Consider the following 20349-nt stretch of genomic DNA (forward strand, 5'->3'; position numbering starts at 1 on the left):
ACACAGACTGAAAATGTTCCTCCCGAGCCTCTGACTCTAAGAAGAGAGTCAGTTTTAAAATAGGACACTTTCAGTTTTGTTTTCAACCTTTATTACATTTTTGCATTTGAGATTCAAACCACTCTCTTATACCACACAAAAGGCATCCATTCTTGTGATTTTAAAGTGCATTTCCCCTTTAACTTTGTGTACAAAAATATGTATTTTTTTAAAACCTGTGGAACTTTCTCAACAAGGCACTTTTAGGCATGAAAATGAAGATGAGTCTCCGTTTCTACATTCACACACATAGAAGGAAGAGTGGACCACCACCATCACAGCTGCATTCTTGCTTGGAGTCTTCACGGGTCCAGCCGACTCGAGGAACTGATAAACAAGACTGTAAAAACATTCACAACCTTACAACCTGGGCTGCAACGCTTTACAACCATAGCAAGGAAAAGCTGCCCGTCAGCACAGCTGTCCTTCCCCGTCCAGAGGTGTCCCACTTCAGGAAGCGAAGATACGCTGGCACATCATCTGCGACGACCCTGGGAGATCCCACTGTGTGTGTAACATCTTAGCCCCAATGTCAGTGATCATTTCAGGAGAGACAGGCCGTCAGGACCTCCCAGAGCAGACAGCCATGTGCTTTCTCCAGCACACCACATCCATTCGAGGGATTTAACATGAGGAAAACAGGAAAGACACCGAGGTTTCCACTCAGTGTACATTGAGAGGGAAGACCTAGCCAACGGCGCTTCTGAAAAGTGAGCACTATTTTGGTTTATAAACATATATATACAAGCCATTTAATGTCCCAGTGACTACAAGTAACGCTTGTTTTAAAAAAAGCAAATTATATGCAAAGATCAAAACCACAAAACATTCTTTTAGCAGTTCAAGATTTACATCTTTAAGAAACATTGAGAGAGTAATGTTTTGCCACCATTAAAATTAAATCTTAGAGAGAAATAAACTCTACCTTGACTCTGAAATTGTTTTCATTTCTGGAGAACTACATAACTCCATTGTTTCTCACCAGCTCTCCTATAACAAGAATACTTAAAAAAAGCAAACAAACTCGCACAAATGCTTCACATCTTCCAAGAAACACTGAAAGCTTATTGTTTAAAATCTGTCTTTAGATAGTCTAGCTTATTTATTGCACCTAATTTGCAAATGCTCCCCAGGACATATGGGGGAATAAATATGAAACAGAAATGGAGCTGCCTCCCCATCCATGGACAGCTGCACCAGCGGCAGAAGGCTGGTCCTTTGGGGGCAAGTTGGGAAGGGGGCCACGTGTCATCATAACCAAGAGCTGTCTGAGGGTCAAACCTACAGGTCAGGCTGCATTCGTATCTCCAACTAAGAAACCTGTCACTTTCCACGGGGAGGGGGAAGGGTAAGCTGGGACGAAGTGAGAGAGTGGCATGGACATATATACACTGCCAAATGTAAAACAGATAGCTAGTGGGAAGCAGCTGCATAGCACAGGGAGATCAGCTTGGTGCTTTGTGTCCACCTAGAGGGGTGGGATAGGGAGGGTGGGAGGGAGACACAAGAGGGAGGACATACGGGGATGTATGTATATGTAGAGCTGATTCACTATGTTATACAGCAGAACACATCATTGTAAAGCAATTATACTCCAATAAAGATGTTAAAAAAAAAAAAAGACAGCTGCAAAACTCATTGGTGAGCCTATTTTTGGCTAGGTAAATGAATCATGGGCACAAACAATATTAAAGTAATTCAGTTGAAAGAAAGCATACAACACACAAACTTGGGGGTAGAAAATGATTGTGGCCTTGAATTACCACGTGCACAATCTCCTTTGCATGGAAAATTCCCTTTCTCCCTGCTCTTTGTCTGCTGTTGACCTGCTGTTATCAGTTCTGATTGGTTTTTTTCCCCACCTTTGTTTAGTACCAGTTGTAAGAATTATCAATTGAGTTTCAAGCTATTTCCACTGGAAGAAAAGAAAGCTGTATTTCTTAATTAAAATGGTGACATTATGACCTTGCAAGTGAGAAAAAAAAAAAAAAAGAAACGGGTCACTTTCTGCAGTGTGTCACCTGTCTACTGCCGGTGAGCTAGGAACAAGGAGAAGGCCCGTAGGAGGAGCAGGTCCCGAGGCCATCTGCTGATTTCCTGGGACAGAACCGCCCCAAAAGGAGACAGACTGATTGGTAAAGAGGAGACAGTATTTTTCAGACGCTGCAACCTCATTGCATTACGGTGCTGACGGGGAACTCGGGCGGGCACTTGCTTTAGTAGAGAAGGGTCTTTGCCAGCGGGTGAGGACTTGCCTGGTGGGGTGAGCAACCCAGGTGCACCGGCAGGGGGCTTGCAAGCAGTGCCCCTGGCAGAAAAGCAGGGGTCAGCTGGGAGGAAAGAGGGGTGGGGGAGCATTTGTGGTGTGTTAAAAGACATACTTATCACTGAATTACCGTATTTCAAATTCTGACATAGGACTGCCTTAAGATCCTTATTACTGAAAACCATACAGAAGTCACTTGAGGCATTTTTCTTACGAACAGAGAACGATCTTGATACCTTTGGTCTGTTAATAGGGAAAGGACAGTACACCTTGTACCCTTCATAAACTGGAGGAGGAGGGTGTGGACTTCCTAAAGCAAAATAAATTCATGACCTATATAAGATCAGTTTTGCTTCCCATGGTGTAGATTTACACTATTATATAATAGTTCTGATCACCAGATTTGTAACACAGGGAGTACTGTCTGTGTACTTGATGTAAGACATGCTTAGATAAAACCCAGTTCTGCCCAATGTCAGCATAAAATAAAAAATGTGATTGTCCCATAAATTATCATGTAACCCCCAGTGCTGCCCACCTAGAGAGACATAAAAAATAAAGCAGTAGATTGCAGACTAGTCACAGCCAGATTTAGGAACAAGAACTCCGTGGAACACCACTTAAGAGCATTTAAAAAGTCAAAACTTTTTAAAGTTCAAAAAAGAAAAAACCCAACCACAAAACTCTAGGAGCCAAGACACTCCAGACCTGCCTGATGCTAATTTACAAAGCCACAGAAGCTGGGAGGTCTCTTCCAACTGATCTGGATAATGCAAGCGAAAGAAGACTCTTTGCTTGCAGAGTCCAGGAGCTGTGCCCCCAAATCCAGGCAGTGGGGCATCCCTCTTCCTTCCTCCCTGAGGAAGACCTCACTTTAGTAAGGTCAGGCAAAAGAAAAATGAGGCAGTCATTTAGCTAAGCTCCAAAAACAAAAACAGAACAGAAAAAGACCCCAACCTTCTACAAATACACATGTAAAAATATTTTTAAACACCCCCAAGGGACCAACCAATTTTGCCCAAGAAAAGTCACAGGGTTTGGGGGTCCATCTGACAAGGAAAGTCCCAGGAGTCTCACAACGGTATGAACAACAGACTTTTAATGCTTTAGTCCAATGTGGTTAAGAACAAATAATCTCTGATATTTCAGAGTTGGCAAACAGCGAAAACGACATCTGAGAACTCGGTGAGGTTCTTCTCCCCTATCCCTTTACGTACCCACACACCATAGGTAAGAACAACCAAATCAAAGTCCGTGGGGGCTTGTAAGGTGCTGTTTACAACGTGGATGTTGTAAATCACAGTCAAGATACAACCAAGCACTTCCTGAAGGTGCCGAGGATACACTTAATCTGCAAATCCAAACGTCCTGAGCACAGGGTAAAAGATGACTCTCCAGGAAAAGAGATCCTAAAATCCTTTTGTGAAGAAAGAGACACGGGCAAACCAGCTTGGCAAGTTACAGCAGGTCTTGTAATTGAGCCCTCGGGTGACTCAGGGTAAGTAAGAGTGCGTGCTTAGAAAGCTCCCCCCAGCGCCAAGAGGTGGAGCTAAAAGTGTCCCACTCCTGACTGTCCTGCCTGGCATCAGCCCGCCATGGGTGGTGACACCGCACAGGAGCCGGTTGACTTTTCATAGCTGGTGTGTTGTCCTCTGCTGGGATATCTAAGTGGGGTCAGAAAAAGGAAATGCTTGTCTCCGTCATGAGCTGATCTGCCTTTATTATCTTTTCCTGAACTGCAGATGAACTGTGGAAGAAAATCAAATGCACAGAGATAAAGTGTGAAGCCCACGTAGACACGGGGCAGCTGCAACAGGCGGGGAGGCCCTGGGTGGCCGGGGAAGACCACAAGAAGAGGGGGCTGGGGGCTTTCCAGGGGACTGACTTCCCACACCCGAGGGGAGAGGGGCTCCTCGTCACTGAGCCACCATCCTCCGGCCTGGCCAGCGCTGCCTGCAGGCCTGGGTCCTGTCCAGACCGTTTCCAGCACCATCCTGCTCAGACCCTCGTTGCCACCACGCGGGTGCCAAACAGACCGGCACACCCATCTCCTCTGAGTGTGAACCCAGTTCTGTGATCTAAGCCTGGCTGGCTTGGCTGCTTGAAGAAAAAAAGTGACTAGGATCCTTTCTTTTCGAAAACTGTGCCCGATGGCAGTTCAGCTTTTCTTTGGGCTTCCATCTCCATCCTGGGGTGATGCATCTCGGCTCCATCCCAGGCCGTCACTAATAGTAGGGCCCGAGCTTCTCGTATCCTAAATAACTAGGCCACTCCGGAAACAGACCATAGGAACACCGAGGGCTTCCAAACTGGTCAAAGGCTATTCCAAAATCTGGTCCATTTGGTGGCTGGGCTGTTCCCTGGGTGGATTTCAACTCTGCCCGGATGATCCTATAGTTTTTGCCTTTATTGCTGTCCCAGTACGTCTGTCCGTTGCACTCATAGCACACGGCAAACTCCATCCTCTCATAAGACTGAATTTTTTCAGGCAAGCTGATCTCAAAGGAGAACGTGTCCTTGTCTGAACCTGCGTACGTGTCCTTCACGTACCAACAGGGAAAGTCTGTGAAGCTTTTCCAGGTGTCGAATGTCATTCTGACTTGCACCATCTTCTCGAATGCGAGGTTCTGCACCTTCACCGTGCCTGCAACGGCTCTGTCCTTCAAGACGCAGTTCTCCAGGCAGACGTGGTCGGTCCGAAGCCGATTTCTGAAGTCCAGGTAGTCTGCAGAGGGCTGCGAGAAATCCAGCACAAAGCTCTCGCTCTCCGCTGTTGTCAGCCTCACAGTGCTGTCCAGGAGCTCGGTGATGTTCAGTGGGATATCTAACGGGTCATCAGACTCGGAGAACACTTTCACCATTGTCAGGGCCAGCCCTTGGTTGTCTGCAAAGGACACCCGCTTCTTCACCTTCTTCTCCTGGACGGTCGGGGCCACCGTCCCACTGGCTTCATTCTTGCCGCTCAGCTGAATACAAGGCCTCAGGGGTTTGCTTGGCTTCGGAGAGATCTGGAAGGCAAACCGCTCTCTGCGCAAGGAGGGGGCCATGCAGCTGTACCTGCACTCAATGTCCACAGCCATCACGGGGTTAGAGCAGGCTAGAACCCTGGCCAAGGGGAAAGAAAGAAACAGCAAGGAGGTCAGAAAGATGTTCAGACTCATCCCAGGGACCAGCGAACTACGTTTGCCTTCATCGTTGCCCACGTGGCTACAGCTCGATATTACCTCAAGTGTGGTCCAGTGTGACCTTGGTTTCAGGGGAGATTAAGAGTGTCAAGTGGGGGGCAGGGGGAAGAGGCCCAAGGTTAAAACAAACAAAGAAGTATGGAACCACTGGTTTCAAAACTAGTTCATGGGTTTCCCTGTCAGGACTTGTTGGGGCCTTCAGTATACTGATGGGCCATGGGGAATAATGAAAACAGCGTGCTGTTTGCAGAATTTCCTAAACTTATCCCAAACAAGGAAAGTCTTTTTTTTTTCTGGTGGAGCACCTTGCTGAACGCAGTTTGGTAAATACTGCTTTCCTCCGATAAAAAGAAATTAATTCATCCCACAGATACTGATTGGTGTTTGCTACGTGCCAGGCATGGTGCCAGAGACTGGGAATCAGGAGTGAAGACAGACCCACACCTGCTTTCATTCAGTGTACAGTAGATTTTTATATTCTAGTATATCTTACTTTTAAAAAGTGCCAGCAATTTAGTATTTTTAAATCTTTTATATCAGTGAATAATTGTGTTTTTCTACAGTGAAAATAGCCTCTATAAGAATAAAAAGCAAAGAGAATCATGCTAAAGATTAAATTAAATCTGACTTCATAGAAACAATGTTTTTCTATAAGTGAAAAGAATAAGTAAAACCAAAAAACCAAAGACTGGGAAAACATTTTCCAAAAAGCATAGCAGCAAACTGTTAATACTTTAATATATAAAGAGTTTTTATAAAACAATAACAAAGTCAAATATTCCATGTAGAAAAATGAGCAAGGAGCATGAATAGACAATTCATGAAAGAAATTTAAAAGTGCCTCATAAATATGCAAAATGTCCAGAATTACAAGTAATTTAAGAAATTCAGATTAAAAAACAATGCCTGTTTTTACCTAGTGAGTTAGGAAAGAATTTTAAAAGATAATACAAATATCTGTATTAGTCTTAATGGGCACAACCTTTCTAAATCATCATTTTGGGTTCTAATATCACATACAGGTATTAATCTTGGAAATAATTAAAATTGCACGAAGGTTAATGTACTAAAATGTTCAGTGCAACATTATGGGGGGAAAAGGGGTGAGAAAATAAACTAAATGACCAATAACAGGTATCCAATTAAATCAAGTACACCATATCCATGAGATACAATTTTATATCATCATTAAAACCATTATGTGGAAAAAGATTTAAATGGCATAAAAATTTATAATATATGATTAATGTAGAAAATGGAGAAGATAAATTGTACATAGAGACTAGACTTGCAGGGAAAAATATTACGTATATGCACAGAAAAAAAGACTAGTGATATAATTAAAACTGTCAGGATTTTCCAGGTGATGGGATTTCAGGAAATTTCTGTTTTCCTGCTTTGTACTTTCTTGTATTTTCTAAAATAATAGACCTTCTCTAATCAAGAAAACAAAATGAATCTAATAAAACACCTCAAATATCTTAAGGTTTGCCAAAAACTCACCCAACACTATTGCCTCACTAAAGCCAAGCCATTTTTATTCTGATTACCATGGCAAATTGATATTCTGATTTGACAGTTCCAATGGGCTAATTGAAGAAGTCGGCGATGAAATCAGGATTAAAATCTCTAGTCTGAGAATCACAGAACACAGATCTGGATTAGTTGCCAAACACATCTCCCCTCACTACGGCAAAGGTGTCGGTGTGTGGTGGTGTGCTGGGGTACCAGCTCTCAGGCCTCCCGATTCCCCCCCCTCCTGGGAGGTGCTGTGGGGTGATGGTGGTAGTTCAGGAGAAGGACAGGCAAAATGTCACTCATCATCTGACAAGAGTGGGGACCACTGGTCCAACAAATAATATCAGTCCAATAAATAATATCTCATTTTCAACTTCTGATTTCGTTTAGTCAAATATATTTAAAAAATGAGAAAGGATGAAGACGTATTGGGCTTGATCCCATTTTCAAAAAAAACCACCAAAAAAACCCAGCACTTCTCCAAGATTCAGGAATCACTTAGTGATGACCAAGGTGGAGAAACACAGACATTCAGAGACAAAACAATAATAATACAAATACCTGTATTAGTCTGAAAAGGCCCAACCTTTCTAAATGTTCTTATCTTAATTTATAGCCATAATGTAGTTATCTAGACATGCATTTTAAAGGATATCTTATCCTTTAAAAATAAAAGATATTTGAGGATATTTAAAGGATAAGATATTTAAATATCTTATCCTTTAAATATCCTTAAATAGCCTTATAGTTTCTCCTCTAACAAAGTTAAATGAGTAAAAATTTTAGGAGCAAATTGGCTATTATCTTTTCTTTTGTTTTTTAAATTTATCTATTCTTTTATTTATTTATTTTTGGCTGTGTTGGGTCTTCGTTGCTGCACATGGGCTTTCTCTAGTTGCCACGAGCGGGGGCTACTCTTCGTTGTGGTGCGCGGGCTTCTCATTTCGGTGGCTTCTCTTGTTGCAAAGCATGGGCTATAGGTGCGTGTGCTTCAGTAGTTGTGGCACGTGGGCTCAGTAGTTGTGGCTTGCGGGCTCTAGAGTGCAGGCTCAGTAGTTGTGGTGCACGGGCCCAGCTGCTCCGTGGCATGTGGGATCTTCCTGGACCAGGGCTCGAACCCATGTCCCCTGCATTGGCAGGCGGATTCTTAACCACTGCGCCACCAGGGAAGTCCCTATTATCTTTTCTTATACCCATTCAATTGTTCTGGAAAGGAAAGTTCTGACTGAATTGGGCAAGAGAGCTTTTAAAAAAAAAGTCAGTGGGTTCAACATAAAAAAACAAAACAAAAAACCTATACTTACAAAGTACTTGAATTTTTCTTTTCCCCGTTCATTGCAAAACTTTGTTAGAATGCATTGGAATCACACGTTCAGTTCTACTTTTAATACAGGTAGTTTTTGCTTTTTAAATTAAATGTTAATTAAAAATAACCAAACAGCAGGCAAAGCCTTGCATCCCAGCCCCTCCCATTCTGCCCACCCCTGACAACCTGGGTGTGAACTGAGGAAGGAGGGGTTCCTCCTCTGCCGTAGCCGCTTCCTCCCTGCCTGAGTCAGCACAAGGTCAACTGCAAGCTCTCTAAGAGTGTCCCGCAGGCCTGCAAACCACCCTCAGGCATGCTTTCCCGCACCACCTTAAAACAGCTCATTAGAAAATGACTGGGAAACTCGCAAGCTATTTTGGAAACAGAATTCTAAAACAAGGGGATCAGGCAAAGAATCTGCACACTTGCAGTCGACTGCAGTCACTCTCAAGGTCTAATCCTGCAGGTTAGAAAGGCTTAGTTGAAGGCCTTGGTAAAGTTTCACTGTTTGGACCCAGCAGTATAAACGTGCCCCTGAGATCCCTTTTATCACCAAGCTTTAAGGACTGGGGGTGAGGAGGTGAAGCTGGAGTCGGAGCCAGAGGTAATTAAACAATTCCACTGGCACTTTCTGGAGCCGAGTTGGTTTTGCAGCATTCTCCATGAAAGGCAAAAGGAAGGTGAACCACCTGGCGGCCCAGGCATTCTTCCCAGGCTCCTGCTCCAGGCCCATTGCACAAGCACCCCTACCCAGAATCCCTTCGCTTTTTTGGTGTCACCAGCACTGGCGGGGAGGTCACTAACCCCGATGGCTTCAGAAGAGGGTGCAATCTGACTCTTGGCTCCCTTGCCTATCCTCACAGGTAGATTCCAGCTTTTATTAACCAGATCGGTCTCCAAGAACTGGTGCACCGAAGTGCTGGTTTGGTGTAAGCCTTCCTGATCCTCTGCTCAGAAATTCCCACATGGACCATCACAGGGACGACCAACACCCAGATGTACTCCTAGCCACGGAGACATGCAAGGTAATAGTTTCCTAAGTCGCTGAAAGGAAGGCACCTGGATGAGTGTTTTGTCCTCAAATGGCATGAAAATTATCAGTTCCAACACAGGACGCATCAGGCTGTACCTCAGGGCCCCTCTTGTGACAGGCTCTTTGGCCACTCTGCCCTTTCCCACGCCCAAGCCAGGGAATATGAGTCACCAAGGTTGATCTGGGAGAAAAACCAGAATGAGATGTGGACACACAGTTGAACCAGCACAGCATGACATGGGACCTGGATACCAGTTTGTTGCAGGACAGGGTCACGAGACTGTGAGTAGCTGTTACTCAGACCAGTATGGATTCTCAAAACCTTTGCTTCCAAATAGATGCCTAGGAGATCAATTTTGCCCCATGAGAGCCTGGACATGCCCAAGGGTAGATTTCAGTGTTTCTGGTCAAAAGAGGGCAAACCCTAACACGCCATGCAAAAACAGAACATGGATAGTTTTGCATAAATGCTTTCCGTGTTCCTCTAGTGACAAACAACAGACCCTCTCAACCAGGATTAGATATTGTGGTGATTTTTCTCTAAAAACTATCAACTTGTACAGAAAATAACCCCATGACCTTCACAGTTCCAGGCGGCTGAGCTACTGACTCTCTGGCTGTGCCTTTTATAGGAAGCAAATCTTTCTCTTTTGTATTGAGGCCAACACATTGCCTCCTCCATTCTCTTGTACTCTGATAAGTAAAGACAGAAAAATCAGACGCACCAAGAACCCACCAGGAACACTGAAACAGCGTTAGGTAAGCGTTCGCAACCAGGTTACCAGGTATAATTTTTTAAAAGACGGGGCCACTTGCCCCTTCGGCATTTCTTTATTCCCTCCAAAAAGGTTTGGCTGCCACAGTATGAGTAAAGTTGGCATCTTTCCCTTGGTACTCAGACCATGGGGCCCTTATTCACAGCCCTAGAAGCCACTTGGACTCCTCTATTCTGTCACCATCATCCAAAGCATCTTTGAGATAAATATCTGTGGATGAGGCTGCATATTATAGGAAAGAGATAAGTAAAATGGCAGTGTCTGCCATCTAAAAATGTCCAATGTGAGACACAGCGCACTGGCCTAGGAATGCCTGCACCTGGCTGTGCCACTTGGGGCAAGTCACTCAACCTCTCTGGGCTTGAGCTTTCTCCTCTGAGATCCCTTCCAGCTCTGACATTCCTGGTTGCTAATACTGCCTGATGGTTCTCTTCTCACTAACTTTTCCCTAAATACCTCAACTTTACTTTTGTGGTAAGTCCTCCAGCTGTCTTCACTTTAGTCTTGGCTCCTGGATAGCCCTGCCAAGTGAACCATTTCCTCTTCTCTGCACCCCAGCCCCCAAAGCCCTAACGCTCTCTTCTCCTGGACCCTGGGTCTCCCAAGGAGGCCTGACCACGCAGACCACAGGCTCCAACATCTTCTAGCAACTCTCCAAGTCCTCAAGTCTCTCCTCAATTTTCTCCTCCTCTGCGGGAAACAATACCAGGACAGAGCCCAAATCTTCTAGTATGTTCTGGGCCCCCTACCCCCTCTTTTGCACTGAGTCCCTTCCACACCCCTTTCTCTGGATTCAAAAGGGTGGCACGAACAGGACACGGGGGCAGACCAGAGCGTCCTGCCCTCTGTGTCCCGGTCCCGCCAGGCCCGGGCTGCACCCTGCCCCCAACCCCTCCCCGAGGTCCTTCGCCTGTCCGGAACCCACCTGTTGGGCCGCGGGGAAGCCCCCTCTCCAGCTGTCTCGCTGCATCGGAAAGCCCGGAGGGAGGTGGCAGGGGAGGCTGCCGCTACCAGACTACGTGAGCCTCGGTGTGTCCGGGAGGCAGGCCTTGGGCTGGGTTCCCGGAGTTGTGACCGGCAGGGGGAGGAAAACGACGAGGAGGAGGAGCCCTAGTTATCACACCAGGGCGGGGCGGCAGGGCCACCCGAGGCGGAGCGGCGCCACGAGAGCGTCCCCGCGCGGCCACCTCGCCCCCGCTGGCCCGGGACAGCCCGTCTGGGGACCGGGAACCGGAGGTGGCTCTGCTCCGGGAGGCCCCGGCCGCCGCAGCGCCCTGTGTCCCGTCGCCCTCGGCGGCCTGCGAGATCACCAAGTGTGTTTCCCTACGTTGTACCGGGAAATCGAGGCCGGGGGAGAGACGAAGCGACTTTCCCTTGTGCTGAGACCCCATCGCTCAACTCCGGGGACACCCTCTAGAAGTGTCGGGTCCCAGGTGGAAAAGCGTTGTGTCAGGTTCGAACTCGGCACAATAGGGAGTAAGAGTATCTTAAGTCCCAGCCCCAGCCTCCGGGCCGCCCGTCGCGGCCGGGACCCCCACCTCGGTGCATCACGTGGGTCCGGCCAGGCTCCATCCCACCTCTGGTCCCTGGATTGCCCTCCCCACGTGGAAGCAACAGCCTCCTTGAGCCCTTCTAAAGTGTCCCACTCCCAGAGTGTAATTGCAAGTTGGACGGAGAAAGTGTAGGTGGCACGACCAAAGAGGGTCCCCGCTACGCGCCCTCGCCGCCGTTTCCGCGGCCGGGCAGCCGGCCTTGCGGGCTTGGGAGGGACGTACCTGGTACAGCTCATAAGCCCCGAGGTGCGGAGGCGCCAGCCCGCGGCAGCATCCGCGCCGGGGTGGCAGGGGCAGCGGCGGCGACGGCAGGAGCGGGGGCCGGGGCTCAGGTCGGCGCCCTTCGCGGGCAGCCGCATCCGTCCGTGCGCGAGAGCTGCCCGCCCGCCTCCTCCCTGCGGCCCCTCACCCGGGACTCGGCCTCCCAGCCGCCGCGCGGCTCCCTTTAACTTTCCGACCACCTCTCCCCACTCGGGATGTTATCCCAGACCCCCTTTCACGTGAACGACCCCCACAGCCAATGGGCGCGCCCGGGACGCGCGCCGTCGACCAATGGCCGTGGAGCCGCGGTCCTCCAGAGCACCGCCGCGCCACGTGATCGGCTGCGCGCCCGGAGTGATAGGGCTGGCGTCCAGGGCCTGAGAAGAGGGCGGTGGGTCACAATTTCATCAGAAGCCCGAGGACCGGCGCCAGGGGGCAGAGGCACTTTCCTACAGCCTAGCATCCCGTTACAGCAAGAGGGCTGGACGCCGGTGGCTGGCAGAGTTCCCTCTCCCTAGGCAAAGTCCTAGCCGGGCAAAGTCATCCTACACCCGCGGACCTGGTTGCAGTTGCATTCAGCCGTCCCGCCGCCCCGCCTTTGTCTTACACTTCAGCTACCGGGGGGTTCGCAGATGACCGTTACTTCCCCCATCACACGTGGAGCCCAGAGGAGCCCCGAGAGAATGCCAAATGCGTTCCCCTCCGTTTTAGGTGGAGCCTTTTCGGGATCAGTATCCCCAGGTCCAGTGATAGTGTTGGAAGTAAGTAATTACTGAACGCTTGCTTTGTGCCCATCACGGTCCAGGTGTTACTGTGAAAGGAATACAGTAAAATCCTTTTTATGAAGTTGTTATTGGGGCAAAGGACCAATACCCATCTCACAGAATACCGCATATATAGTTGAGGGTTTCTCAGGTAGGTATATTTTCGAGGAAACTACCTGAATTGAATCTGTATGAACAGATTCAGCCTGTACCACAGGGCCTCAGTGATCTCTGTGCTATGCCTTGAGATCTGTAGAGAATGAGGAGCTTAGAAGAGAGCTTAGAAGCCCCTTGTCCCATATGAGATCAATTTAAATATGCATGTATATAGTCATATATATCATCTTCTTGGTGATCAGCTCTGCGCTAGCCACTTCAGGGATGAGAATCCCAGTTTTCCAGTTTTAATGAATTTTGGAAATTAATATAGGATTGCCAGCTTTCTAAAGTGCCAAGTAAAGACACTAAAACAAACAAATCCTACCATCTTCTGTTACCATCTTTTATTTTTAAAAGAAGTACTCTTTAACAGCAATAACAATAAAATGCAGGAAGGGCATAATCTTGGAGTAGAGGCTAGTCCTTCACATTGCATATGTTTAGCTTTATGAAAATTCATTACATTGACTATGGCATATGGGAATTTCTGCTGTAAGAGATATTTTAAAGCAGCTTCTAATTTTACTAGGAATGTAAGACAAAAACGCTAGTCCATACAATAATCCAGTCGAAGCCTTCAGCTCCGTGGAGAGCTTCCCCAGACTCAGTCTTCCTGTCTGAAGGGTGATCATTAGTCCTCTTCCTTCTCTTTCAATGGACAAATCTGATAAAGGACCACCTGTGAAATTAGCTATTGGTAGGCGATTGGCAAATAAAGTTTCTGTGCAATATTCCCTTTGCCAACTCTAAACCCCCTTTTATTAGCTGATGAGTAGGTTGAAGATTTATGATGCCAAGTGCTGGCTATGTTTCTCAAGTGGAGGGAGCATGCTGGAGGAGTGGGCAGAGATAAAGAGCCAACAGGTATTGCAAAATGTATGCAGGCAAAGGGCGATCTGAACCAAACTGGGAAGGAGTTGGGACAAGTAAATACGATTTTATAGTGTTAGGTTTTGGAAGCATCTTCCGTACATAGATCTAGGAAGTCATCCCTGTGGTTTAGGTGACTATTTCAGACCGGGAGAGTGGGGCTAAACTTAGTTGTGGCACACCACAGTCTTGGTAGGTAGGAGTGTAGCGTCTATGAGTTTGCAAAGAGCGCAGTCTTTGCTATCAGAATAGAGCTGGGATGCAAGCTCTGGAGAACTGTTCCAGTAGAATTCACAGCAGTCCCGAGTCCCAGAACCTGAGAGCTGGACTGGCCCTTAGACACAGTCTTGCTTCACCCTTTCATTTTATAGCAACAAAGAGGGAAACTGAAAATGGAAAATTTCAACCCTTTAGTCAATGCATACCAAGTTCCTTTTCTAATATCTGGCTTTGAATTGTAGCCTTAATTTCATTTAATAAGCCAACCCTCCTCCCCACAAAAACCAAGAAGCCTAACAGTGGCTAAGCATAGCTAATGATCATTTTGCCATAAGCTGTTCTTTTTCATGGCTGTTAGTAGCACTGTCTTCTTCTTGCACTTGGGCTCATCTGTGACTTTTTCGGTTCTCTCTTACACATTTGTTCATTCATTCAACAGCACACTATTAACTACCATAAACCTGGGTGCTGGAAATGGAAAAATGAGTGAAATATTATCTTACTCTCGAGAAGCTCTTAAGCTAATATATAATGATGTGGGATGAATGTGTGAAAGGCAAATCTCTCTTAGGGGAGCTAAGAGGAAGACTGTGCATGTCTGGCAGTGGGGCAGGGGAGGGGAAGGTCTGAGAAGGCTGACCTTTGAGAAGTGACCGTTGAGCAGGATCCTGAAGGGGGAGTTAGAGTTTAGGGGTAATGGGAAGAGAGCATGGCAGGAATTGGAAATGGCACAGAGTTCTATATGTTCCCCCAAAGAATTTCCACGCCATTGATTAAAAATTAGATCCTCTTTCTGGCTTAAATATTGGACGCTGCTTCCTTCTGCATGTGTAAACAGCAGCTTTTTTGCTCATCCAGAAAGTCTGAAAATATATTGTTAATGCCTTATCTCCTCCTCAACTGAACACATTTCAAAAACAGCTCAAATCATGCAAGATTCTGGAAGGGAAATCTTTTTCTTTCTTTTTTTCTTCTTCTTCAAATTCTAACATTGCTTCTCTTTGAATGAAAGTGATTGCAAAGTGAATCTAAATAAAAATAACCAGCATCGGGTCAGAACTAAAGAAGAGAACATTCTTTTGCTAGATCAGAATAGAAAGTGGGAAAGACTGTTTCCAAACTGCTTAAATCCATTTATATTTAGACGAGTGGAGTTGTTTGCACCTGTCAGAGCTGCAGACGTGCTCTGGGTGCATCATGTTACCTGGGGCCCTCTGCCCCTCTTTCAGACTTGACTGAAAGGGACTTGCTAGGTCCTGTTTTATGGGACAGGCAGAGGAATACGAGCCAAGGGATTCTGTAAGCCTCTGTCTATGGAGAATGTGTCCTTAGCATGGGGAGAAGAGCTCGAGTAATTTACATGTCAAAGCTCCTAGAGCCCATCAGTAATTTACATGGTTGAGGGCTTCTGAGTTTCTCTATGATGCTGATGTAGGGACCACTCCTTTAAAAGTTACATATACAGAGCAGCTTTTATTCCCTAGCTTTATATCTTGTGCAGTGCTTTGTATGATCCAGATATATCTTTAATTTGCATTGTGTATTATTCTTATGAATATAAAATGAATACAAGATCACTGTAGACACTGTATTTTGTGGAAAATACAGAAAAATATAGAGGTGGAAACAGAATCAGTACCACCCAGCCATAACTACCAATGTAACTCACTGTCTTTTCTTTCAGTATTTATTCTGTGCATAAAACAGGATCATAGTATTGATACATATAAAATTTAATATCTTAATTTTTTAATCATGACTGCTCATTTTGAGTGTATTAGTATTATTATAATTTTTCTGACATGCTTTTTAATGACTGCATAATATTCCTTCATATAAAGAGACTATAATTTATTTTCTTATTGTGGGATACTTAGATTTTTTTCCAAATTTTCTGTATTGTAAGTAAACTTTGGTAAGAATCTTCATATTTAAATCTTTGTCCACATCCCTGATTATTTCTTATAAGTCTGTTTCCGACAGGGTACAGACATTCTTCAGACTCTTGACTTGTATTGCCAAATCATTTTTAGGAAGATCAGTATTGACTTTTTATTCACTACTGGAGCAGCTTAAGAGTTAAGTAATCCTAATTAGGTCTTGGTTTGTGGACTTTGGACAAATTATACCTCATCTTACAAAAAAGCCATATGAGAATTTTCACTAATGAATCATATACTCTGTGCCTGGGTGAAAATAGCTACACACTTGTAGCTTTGAGTCTCAAAATACACAGCCAATTTGTGTTATGAATGGGGACTTCATAACCCATATTATTGACTTAAATGATATTAAGTGGTGGCTGGTCAGAGAGAAAGGCAGAGGCTGAGAACGCGGGGTACCACTTTGCCGCAGGCTTAAAAGGAATTAGGCAGAACCCAGTATGTATTTATATTCTTTGCTGATTCATCCCCCGTTTGTGACTGGTATGATCATAAATTATATTTGAACATATAACTGTATACATGTGATGCAACGTGTACCATCCAGAATATCATGACAAGTGGCATGCGCTTTTGTGAGAATGACATGTCAAGCTGCTTTGAGGGTTACGACAGGCTGTTTGGCCTTGTGTGCCTTGGATCTTCAGCCTGTTCGGCTGCATGCCTCTGCCTCAGATACTGCAAGCACTTGGGGCTTTTGTGTAAACGATTGTATTTTGGCTGGTTCCATCCTGATCTTTACAAAACTGGCCTGGATTGTCCTCTTAGAAACAGGCAATGATATAATTTGTATAAAGAAAACAATGACTCACTAGAGGGGTGAGGAAAAAAGACTATTTAGGTACAATAATTTCTAAATGTACACACTATGTTTTCCCACAACTTTACATTTCTATCACTCCTCTTTTTCTTTGAAATTTAGAGTCAGAAGCTGAACTGACTTCATGGTTTTCCTTCTGATCATTTGATATCCTCTAGAGAATTACAACTTAGAGACTGCATTCTTCCTTCTCTAAACTCAGGGTAATGATCTCTCCACACAGAGCCACAGGCTGTCGGGGCAGTTAAAGCTAGGAAGTCACCACATGTTGAGCATATTCTGTCTCTGCCCTCTGCCTTGCTCGCGTTCCCAAGGAGGCACAAATCTCAGGGAGCAGTGGGAGAGCCATCGTCTAACGTTGTTATTTCACCTACTGCATAATAAAATGCAGGGGACAATAGTGCATTTGTTGTAAAGGCTACTCAAGCTTGTTATAAAATTACACTTCACCAAAAACAACAACCTGATAACTATTTGTATGTCTTACTTGGCAAGCAGCCAGGGCGATAAAATATACAAAGCCAAACTTTGACATCTAAGCCTTGGAAATTGATATGACCATATAGTAAACCTTAGCAAAGATATCTGGCATGATTCCTATTTTCTTCTGTTAATACTTTGGTCATCTTCAAATGCAGAGCCCCTTATAAGTAGGGTCTGTTGTTTCCTATTTTTCTTATTAATCCAAAATGTGTAATAACTTAAGCTTTCTTCCCTGATTTTGACCCCGGCTCTTTTTCCTTCCTTCTTTCTTTCTTTTTTGGTATTACTTTTTAGTTTGTAAAAATCTAGAAATTTCTCTCTCCTAAGATTAGTCAAGAAGCATTTCTCTTTTTTATAAATCAGCATTATCCATCAACTTTCAGGAACAATCCAAAGTCATAGGTGATGAGAAGAAGGAACATATTACAAAATATAAGAGAAGGTTTCTGGCTTAACTTCCTGTAAAGATTCCTAGGAAGACACATAAAAATATAAAAACTCATATAACCCTCATGCCCTAGACACAGTAAAATGTAGTTGGTTGAGAGCTCGGTCATCTGGTGGTCCTGGATTTGAATACTGACTCTGCCACAATGAGCCGTGGACCTTGGAAAAATTACTACCCAACTTTGTGCTTCTGTTTTCCTATCTGTAAAATGGGAATACTAATACCTGCCTGGCAGGGTTACTCGGAAGATTTCCCAGAACACTTTCTGTGTAACCAGGATGACTCGTTCCACAAAACCCAGGTGCAATGAAAGTCACATTTCTGGATTATTCTAAATACAGTAAAATCTGGATCTGAACCCTCTACTTACCAAGTCCAGTAAGAAGCTTAACATCGGTTGTTGTGTGCAGCTTCTCAAAACTGGGAACAGGCCCTTTGTTCTTAGGCTCTGCGGTCACTGCCTGCTCCTTTTGCAGCCCACCTGCTGTGGAGGTCACATCCTCACCACCCACCCACTGCAGCTGCTGCTCAGGCAGGCTTCGGTGAGGCCCCCTTGGCAGGCCTGGCATGAAGGTCCTGCACTCCCGGATCCCAGCTTTTTCCATGTGAGCAGGATGTCAGCTTCCATCACCTGTGGAAACTTCAGATCCCACAGCTCCCAGGCTCTGGGATTCACCTCCTCTTCAGGGTGGATCTTTCTGTAAACCCATAGAAGCACCAGGCACTATACCCTCCCAGTCTTAGACAGTTCTGAACCCTTTCTGTAGGAGCCAGAATTCCCAAACAAAGGGTTGTATGGGGGCTATTTCTGCAGATGCTCCTGAAACTTGAAGGAACTGTTAGCACCTTGTTAGGGCTAAGAGTCAAGACTTTAGGGAAAAAAAGACCTACCCTTTTCTCTGCTGTAAGGTGTTGGGATATGTGAGAATAAAGCACAAACGTATATGCTGACATATTTGTAAACTACCAAGCACATGGTAGATATTCCAAGGACATCACTGGTTTGCCAAATACTCCCTCATTTGAGGGTAGGTGAACAGAAACAACTAAGATATAGCTTAGGAAAAGGGGAAAGGGATATTCCTAAAGACTTGGGAAAGGAGCAGACCTCTGAAACAGGCTTACTACAGGAAACAAAAGAAAAATTTAATGTATCTTTGATTACAAAAAGACATGGTCTTTGTAAATTACATAAAAAACTCAGATGAAAAGTTAGCAAGCTGATTTTTTTAAAATGTGCATTTGTCCTGTATGGTTCATTGCTTTCTTAGATAGTTCTGCCATATAATAATTTTTGTAGTAAACCCTTAGTAAAGTATAGCATGCACTTTGAAAAGTCAACAAATTTTAAGTGTATAGATTAATAAATTCTCATTATATCCATCCTCTAGCACCACAGAAACCCCTTTTATTCCCAATTCTTCTCACTCTTCCCCACAGGGGTAAGAATTATACTGATTTCTAACACCATAGCAAGATGGTTTCTTACAAAGCTAAACATACTTTTATCATGCAATCCAGCAATCATGCTTCTTGGTATTTACCCAAAAAACTGAAGGTTGAAAAATTATGTCCACACAAAAACCTGCACACGATTTTTATAGCAGCTTTATTCATAATTGTCCAAACTTGGAAGCAACCAACATGTCCTTTAGTAGGTAAGCAGGTAAATAAACTATGGTACATCCAGGTAATGGAATATTATTCAGCACTTAAAAGAAATGAGCTATCAAGCCATGAAAAGACATAGTGGAAACTCAAATGCATGTTACTAGTGAAAGAAGCCAATCTGAAAAGGCTACATACTAGATGATTCCAACTATATGACATTCTAGAAAGGAGAAGACTATGGAGACAATAGAAAGGCCAGTGGTTGCCATGGGTGGATCAGGTGAGATGAATAGACAGAGCACAGAGCATTTTTAGGGCAGTAAAAATACCCCGTATGATATTATAATAATGGTGGTATGTGATAACACATTTGTCTAAACCCATAGAATGTACAACACTAAGAGTGAACCCTAAGTTAAACACCCTATTCATTCTGGTTGATTGTACTATGTCAACATTGACTGTACTATGTCAAATGTACCAAAAATGGGACATTTTTTCATCGTTGGTAAAAAATGTACCATTCTGATGAGTGATGTTGATAATGGGGGAAGCTGTGCATGTGTGGGGCGGGGGTGTATGGGAGCTCTCTGTACTTTCGTCTCAATTTTGTTGTACACCTAAAAGTTCTTTAAAAAAAATAAGGTTTTTAAAAAAGTTAATAACATGAGATATGAAGAGAGATGAGATACGAATGGATGGCAAAAATGCAATCAAACAGTTAAACTCCATTGTGGAAGTGGAAATAAGCAAAACTGACAGTGTAGAAGAGGGAATCAGTGAGGGACTTCCCTGGCAGTCCAGTGGTTAGGACTCTGCGCTTTCACTGCCGAGGACCTGGGTTTGATCCCTGGTCAGGGAACTAAGATCCCACAAGCCATGCAGCTCAGCCAAAGAAAAGAAAAAAAAAGGAAAATCGAATCAGTGATTTGGAGGTTAATCCTGACAAGTCTACCAGAATGTATAGGAAAAGAACATTGAGTTAGAAATGATAAGAGAAAAAGGAAGAATTGTTGAAAAAAGAAATAGATACTGTGAAAGAGAATGGGAATCCAATTGAAGAATTACAGCACTATTAATGAAAACCCCAGAACA

The 20349-nt window shown here is 44.6% G+C and overlaps 1 protein-coding gene and 1 long non-coding RNA gene across 3 annotated transcripts in view; one reads left to right on the forward strand and one right to left on the reverse strand.

Moving 5' to 3' along the window:
* Nucleotides 1-3383: 3383 nt before the first annotated feature.
* On the reverse strand, nucleotides 3384-12125 carry PPP1R3B (protein phosphatase 1 regulatory subunit 3B). 2 transcript variants are annotated; one of them, XM_036838921.1, is made up of 2 exons: nucleotides 11899-12125; nucleotides 3384-5410 (listed from the first exon to the last, which is right to left on the reverse strand). In XM_036838921.1, exons 1-2 carry the CDS (start codon nucleotides 12033-12035, stop codon nucleotides 4531-4533), a joined length of 1017 nt encoding a protein of 338 aa, XP_036694816.1. In that variant the 5' UTR covers nucleotides 12036-12125; the 3' UTR covers nucleotides 3384-4530. The 2 variants fall into 2 exon arrangements, with proteins under 2 accessions (XP_036694816.1, XP_036694817.1); XM_036838922.1 differs by lacking the exon at nucleotides 11899-12125 and adding an exon at nucleotides 11049-11228.
* LOC118887981 overlaps nucleotides 11335-20349 on the forward strand; it is a 55334-nt gene continuing 46319 nt past the window's right edge. The window contains exon 1 of the long non-coding RNA XR_005018218.1: nucleotides 11335-11576. This is a non-coding gene — a long non-coding RNA (uncharacterized LOC118887981). The remainder of the gene's footprint in view (nucleotides 11577-20349) is intronic.

Source organism: Balaenoptera musculus, chromosome 21, assembly GCF_009873245.2.
Source record: "Balaenoptera musculus isolate JJ_BM4_2016_0621 chromosome 21, mBalMus1.pri.v3, whole genome shotgun sequence".
NCBI classification, from domain to species: Eukaryota; Metazoa; Chordata; class Mammalia; order Artiodactyla; family Balaenopteridae; genus Balaenoptera; species Balaenoptera musculus.